The sequence below is a fragment of the Bos grunniens genome, chromosome 13 (genome assembly GCF_055505025.1).
Source record: "Bos grunniens cultivar Pamir isolate PY7600 chromosome 13, Bosgru_T2T1.0, whole genome shotgun sequence".
NCBI lineage: Eukaryota > Metazoa > Chordata > Mammalia > Artiodactyla > Bovidae > Bos > Bos grunniens.
In genome coordinates this window covers 76,911,326-76,917,891 of record NC_141177.1, presented here as the reverse complement: position 1 = coordinate 76,917,891, position 6,566 = coordinate 76,911,326, and the positions used below count along the sequence as shown (strand labels likewise).

Here is a 6,566-nt window from a genome sequence, read left to right as displayed (position 1 = left end):
TCTACACTCCCCTTTGCATTTATCCCATCTCTGATGTGCTCGCATTCCAGACACCTGTGAGAGAGAACTGCACGGCCAGCCTGTGCATTAGGCCCTGGCCTGAGCTTTAGATGTTGCCTGCTCCTTCCTTTCACATTTGTGAAGTAGGCGTTTATTGTTGCTTTGGAAATGGAACTCTCTAGTAAGTCAAGGAATGTGTGCAGGAAATTCTAAATACTTGGACCTCAGACAGGCCTGCATAGTTAATGACCAAGGAAAGACCATGGCTGGCATGTGGATGTACAGTGTTCACAAAGCATCTGTGAAGTCAGGCTTACTGAAATCTCACAAATCTCCAGTCAGGTAGGAGTTAATCCCATTTGATGGAGGAAAGATTGAGGTTTGGAGAAACTATGCCCAACGTCACAGAGCTACTAAGGGGCAAAGCAGGACCTCAAACACAGGGTGTTTGGTTCCAAATCCGTTTCACACTCCTTTCTGATTATGATCAACATTATCAATGAACTCTCTTCCTGTCCCTAGTCTGGGTTTTCAAGTAGGCAAGTACAATCTTTTCCTGCCTAAACACCCAGCATTTTGGCTGGAGAACTACCTCTGGGCACTGAAACCACACTGATTGTTATCACCTCAACTGTCCCCATGTTCCAACCAATCTGCCATGAGCTTTTAGAGAATATTAAAAGTTGCCATTTATGGCAACTAGAAATTCATTCTAGATGCCAGACCCTGTGATAATTCCTTTACATACATTATCCCATTAATCTTCATACCAGCTCCCTAAGATCTTGAAAAAGTAAAAAAGTCATTCAGTCGTGTCCGACTCTTTGTGATCCCATGGACAGTCTATGGAATTCTCTAGGCCAGAATACTGGAGTGGGTAGCTTTATCCCAAGGGAAAAAGATGAAAAGATCAATCTTTTCGTTTTGCAGATCAGGAAACAGGCTCAGTGAGAGTGAGATTTAAGCCTGGCCCTTGACTTCAGTTGTGGGTCTCCTCACTTGTCTCCTCCCCCCTGCCCCAGCCCTGGGCCCCAACCCTGCCTCATCCATCAGGGGAGACAAAGTGCCAGGCCCTTTACCTTCTGTCCTTGGAGGCTTGTACCATTACCCACTGTGAGTACTCCACAGGGGAGTCCCCAGGGTTCCAGTGAGGAAAGGAAGAGAGGGGTGCAATGCTGGGCAGACCCCAGATGGTGCTGTTCACTACACGGCTGCTAAGGGAGCTCAGACAAAGACCCCGGTGAGGAGGCCAAGTCAGTCTCCGGACACAGCAACGCCATGAGGAAATTTGGTTCATCAGAGATAGACTGGTTCACCAGGTCATTCCCTCAAGATAACAGTCTGTTTGTAATATTTGCCTTTCTCAAATTCTGAGGGATCTGTGTTCTTGCTCTCCCCAAACTCTCCCTTCTCCCAAGTTCAGTATGTCTGCAGAGGCCAAGAAACAAACCCATTTGTCCTCTCGAAAGGGGACAGGTTGTCACAACCACAGGAAAATGGGTGATCTTTATCTCTAACTCAGGACTAGAGCCTGGAGAAAGAAATGGCAAGCCACTCCAGTATCCTTGCCTGGAAAATCCCGTGGACCAAGGAGCCTGATGGGCTGCAGTCCATGGGGTCACAAAGAGGCAGGCACGCCTGAGCGACTAACACACGGGACTAGAGCACCCCAAGACGAGAAGTTTGTAGGGGAATCTTAGCTGATGAGTCTCCAACAAACCTCTCCCCACAGGGAGTCACCTCAGCTAAGCAGGAGGTCTGAAACGGTTTCTTAGAGGACAGGCCCCAGTCTTTGTCCATTTTCCCTCAAGGCCCGTATAAGAAGTCAGCAGCAGGCCCCTGAGTCTGGGGGGGAAATTTTTTATTTAGTGAAGATAACCTGAAGTGGACTGGTTCCCGTGAGCAGGTTTTCCTCTGGTCCAGATCCTACCCGTAGCGATTTCTAAGCAAGAAGATCAGCACAGCAACAATTAGGCCAATCACAAATAAATCCCAGCATGGTCCAATGGTGTTGTCCAGCGTCATCCATTTCCATCTCATTGTAAACTGCAGGCGACAGACATTCTGTCAAAAATAAACCCAAGCCTCCCACTCTATTCAGAACATCATCTCCCCCCATCTCTCTGCCCAAGAGTTGCTCGTTGGAGTTTCCAGAGATTTGGGACCTATTTGAGACAAACTTACATTAAACAACAGGATATCTTGGAGCAAATGCACAGTTTCCAATTTCATGAGGGCCAAGAACACTGGTATGTGAGCATCCGGACTTGTTTGAGCAGCCATGTCGTATAATCTCCTGGCCAAGTGAATGTCCTGGAAATAGAACAGCCCATACTTATTAGGCACAGATTCTTTAGGAGTAATTAAGTGAAAGCCACTGTTTGAAATTTATCTTTGGTAGGTCTGAATGCTTCCCCAAATACCCCCTACCCCAGGATGCTCATGCCTTAATCCTTGGAACCTATTAATAGGTTATGGGGCTTCCCTGGTGGTCTGGTAGCTAAGACTCAACTTGGAGGTCCCAACACAGGGGGCCTCGGTTCCACCCCTGGCTGGGCTACGAGATCTCACATACTGCAACCAAGAGTTTGCGTGTCGCAACCAAGATGCAAATAATTAATTTTAAAAAGATAAAACGTAAAAACAAGATTGCTAAAGCCTATTAAAAATTTTTTTAAATGAATGTTAAAAAATGTTATGTTACAAGGGCAGAGCAAATTTTGCAAATATAAATAAGGTTTCAAATGTTAAGATAGGGAGATTGTCCTGAAGGACCTGGTGGACTCAATGTAATCACATGAGCCCTTAAACACTGAGTTTTCTCACAGAGCAGAAGAGAAAGGCAGAGAGATGTGGCAGAGGAGAAGTCAGAGGTTCTAGGCATGGGAAAGACTCAACTTCCTGTTACTGGAAGGGCCCCCTGGACAAGAGAAGGAATGTGGACAGCCAGCAAGGAAGTGGGGCCCCCAGTCCTATAAACGCAAGAAACTGAATTTGGACAATGATCTGATCAAGTTTGGAAGCAGATTCTTCCCCGAAGCCCTCTGTAAGGACCACAGCTTTGATTTCAAGTTTGCAGACCCTCTGCAGAGGGCCCAGTAGAGCTCACCTAGACTTGTCACCTACAGAAACAGTGAGACAAATGTGTGTGGTTTTAAGGCATTGAGTTTGTGGTAATTTGTTACGGCAGCCATAGAAAATCAACAGAGTCTCCAAAGAGCTTTCTTGGTGTCACTGAGCCAGAGCTATGATTCCAATTAAAGGAGCAGGAGGGCAAACGCTAACAATACAGCTCCCAAAGCAAATGGCAATACAGACAGTGATGAGCATTTAAACTTCCTCCTTCTCTTCATGTACTTATCATACTTGAAGGTTTGGGATTTGTTAATTCATTGTCTCCAAGTCCTTGAAGACAAGGGTTTGAACTGCCTGTTTGCCCCTGAATTCCCAGTGCCTAATGAAGTGTCGAGTACATGGTAAGTCTTTGATAATACATCAAATGAGCGAATAAATGAGAAATGAATGAACAAACTACTTTGGCTCTCAGGCTGGAATTTGATTCCATAAATGACATACTATATTTTTAGGACCATTTCTTCCCATTAAATTATGCCATGACAGATCAAAATGGGTTTCTCTTTCATTTTCACCTACTTACGGCTTGTTTTTTGCTTGCTTTGTAGTTGTTTTGTTTCCCCAAACAGAATAATGAAAGACTAAGTAGAATTTAAAGGTCTACTCTTTTAAAGGTCTACTCTGCCTGGGTGCCTGTGGATTATTTTCAAGAGAAGGGGAAGGAGAAGAGTTTTTCACAAATTGTAGTCATCCTGTATGTCTCTGTCTCTCCTCCATCTCCCAGACTCCCATTACACAGGCCTTAATAGTTGTGAATCCTGAAGCCTCGGCTAAACACATTTCTTGGGTGGTGTCCTCTAAGCTGTGTTCTGCTTGTCATTTCTTAAATTTTTCCAAAGTTTTGTGGACTGGTAAATTTATGTTTGAGAAAGAGGAATAAGGCCTGCTTAACATACTTAAACGGAGAAGGCAATGGCAACCCACTCCAGTACTCTTGCCTGGAAAATCCCATGGATGGAGGAGCCTGGTAGGCTGCAGTCCATGGGGTCTCTAAAAGTCAGACATGACTGAGAGACTTCACTTTCATGCACTGGAGAAGGAAATGACAACCCATTCCAGTGTTCTTGCCTGGAGAATCCCAGGGATGGCAGAGCCGAGTGGGCTGCCATCTATGGGGTCGCACAGGTTTGAACACGACTGAAGCGACTTAGCAGCAGCAGAAGCAGCAACATACTTAAAATTCAGGAGACTGTTCAGAACAGATCTTTCTGGCAACAGAGAAAATGGATGTTGTAAAAACTCTAATTTGTGTCTCTAATTTCAACAAATTCAGTGGCTGTTCATTTGAAAACATCCTGCAGATGATAACAGTGGTCACCCCCGACACGTGACAGGCATATTAACTTGAATGGGACGTTCGGAAAAAGGCAGCCTGTGTCAATATCGCAGGCATTCCTTCTTATTTGAAGCCAGCAAGAGCTATTAATTCATTTCTTGGGGCACAAATATCACAACTGAGTCACTTCGCTTATAATAAAAAATAGCAGAGAAGTACTACCATTCAAGTGGGATGAGCTGGCTCCTGGCCAAGGCGGCCTCACCATTAGCAGAGGGGGTGGGATGGGATAGGAAAGTCTTTCTTTAAAATTACCAGAGAAAGAAAATCCTGAACGTTTCTGGCTAGTTAGGGCAACTCATAGAAAGAAAATTTTATTACTAGACTCTGGAAAGACTCCTTGTTACTTGATCTTATTTAGTAAAAAAAAAAAAAAATCAAAATCATTTCCACACAAAAATTCCCCTTGATAAACAGTGCTTTGGTGATTCCCAAGGTTCATTAAATATGTCCATTGCACATCTAGTCCACTTACGTTTAACTTTTCTGTGGTACACTTGAGTTTATTTTGCTTTAAATTCACTGATTAGGAGATTATATAAACCGATCTATAGACTTCTCAAATGTTTCTGACTATAATGTCAGGTGTGCTGAAGTCCTGTTCAATGCTCACATGTTCAAAAGTTGCTCACAACTCAAAGATACAGAATTCTCCAGCAATAAAATATCTGGTTTATGAAAATTGTTCAATCACATGATGCAGGGGCTTTCCAGCCCAGAATCTTTACTACTACTACTACTAAGTCACTTCAGTCGTGTCTGACTCTGTGCGACCCCATAGATGGCAGCCCACCAGGCTCCCCCGTCCCTGGGATTCTCCAGGCAAGAATACTGGAGTGGGTTGCCGTTTCCTTCTCCAATGCGTGAAAGGAAAAGTGAAAGTGAAGTCACTCAGTCATGTCTGACTCTTAACGACCCCATGGACTGCAGCCCACCAGGCTCCTCTGTCCATGGGAGTTTCCAGGTGAGAGTACTGGAGTGGGTTGCCATTGCTTTCTCCGCCCAGAATCTTTGGGTGTCATCAAAAATTTCTTATACTGCGACAGAGATAGTTTCTTTAATAATCCATTCTTATTTTCTTATTATAAATACGTTACATTAGTGGAAACTTTGAAAATATAGAGGTGAACAGATGAGGGGAAAACTCCCACAATCTCACTGTACAGAGGTAAGTACTGATATTCCACACACATCCTACCAGCATTTCAGTGTTTTTATATTCATATATACATATTTTTAATTTAGGAATTTTTCACTCTGTATGATACTTTGTCTTCTGTTTTCTTAAGCTAACAATGTATTTCAAGCAATATACCACATTCTAAGATATTTCATTAGTCTATAATATTTGTATTTTTAATGGTTGCACAGTATTGCATAATAATCGCTGCTGCTGCTGCTGCTGCTGCTAAGTCAGTTTAGTCATGTCCGACTCTGTGTGACCAAATAGACGGCAGCTCACCAGGCTCCACCGTCCCTGGGATTCTCCAGGCAAGAACACTGGAGTGGGTTGCTGTTTCCTTCTCCAATGCACCAAAGTGAAAAATGAAAGCAAAGCCACTCAGCTGTGTCTGACTCACAGCGACCCCAGGGACTGCAGCCTAAGGGGCTCCTCTGTCCATGGGATTTTCCAGGCAAGAGTACTGGAGTGGGTTGCCATTGCCTTCTCCTAATATTTATTAAATATTTACTGTGTAACAGCCACCACTGTTGTGGTGTCATTTAAACCCTATGACAATGCTATAGGGCAGATGATATTAACCCCATTTTAAAGATGAAAAAACAGACACGGAGAGCTTAAGTCACTCATCCAAATTCATATGACTTGTAAGTGCAGAGCTGAGATTTTACAGGTTTGTAAAATAAAAAAACTATTCATTCAGGCTGAGGAATTGTATCATCAGATTCTGTTCTCAAATGTTTTTTTGACATAGAGAGTAAGAAACACATGATACTCTATTTTTATTTTTGGAGTATTTTTCACTATTTTTTTGTTTTGATACTCTAAAATGGAAGAAAGCATATATGTTTTAAGATATTGACTAGAAAATCTATCCAAATTAAGACAAAAAGTGAGAGGAAATTAGCCTTTGGA

General features: G+C 43.2%; 1 protein-coding gene across 2 annotated transcripts in view; it reads right to left on the bottom strand.

Annotated features, from left to right (window-relative positions):
• Window positions 1-1,844: 1,844 nt before the first annotated feature.
• Window positions 1,845-6,566, bottom strand: part of SEL1L2 (SEL1L2 adaptor subunit of SYVN1 ubiquitin ligase) — a 55,746-nt gene continuing 51,024 nt past the window's right edge. For both annotated transcript variants that reach the window (XM_086335019.1, XM_086335020.1), the window contains 2 exons: window positions 2,185-2,313; window positions 1,845-2,046 (listed from right to left, as the gene is read on the bottom strand). In XM_086335019.1, the coding sequence (XP_086191145.1) occupies window positions 1,927-2,046; window positions 2,185-2,313 (249 nt within the window). In that variant the 3' untranslated portion in view covers window positions 1,845-1,926. The remainder of the gene's footprint in view (window positions 2,047-2,184; window positions 2,314-6,566) is intronic.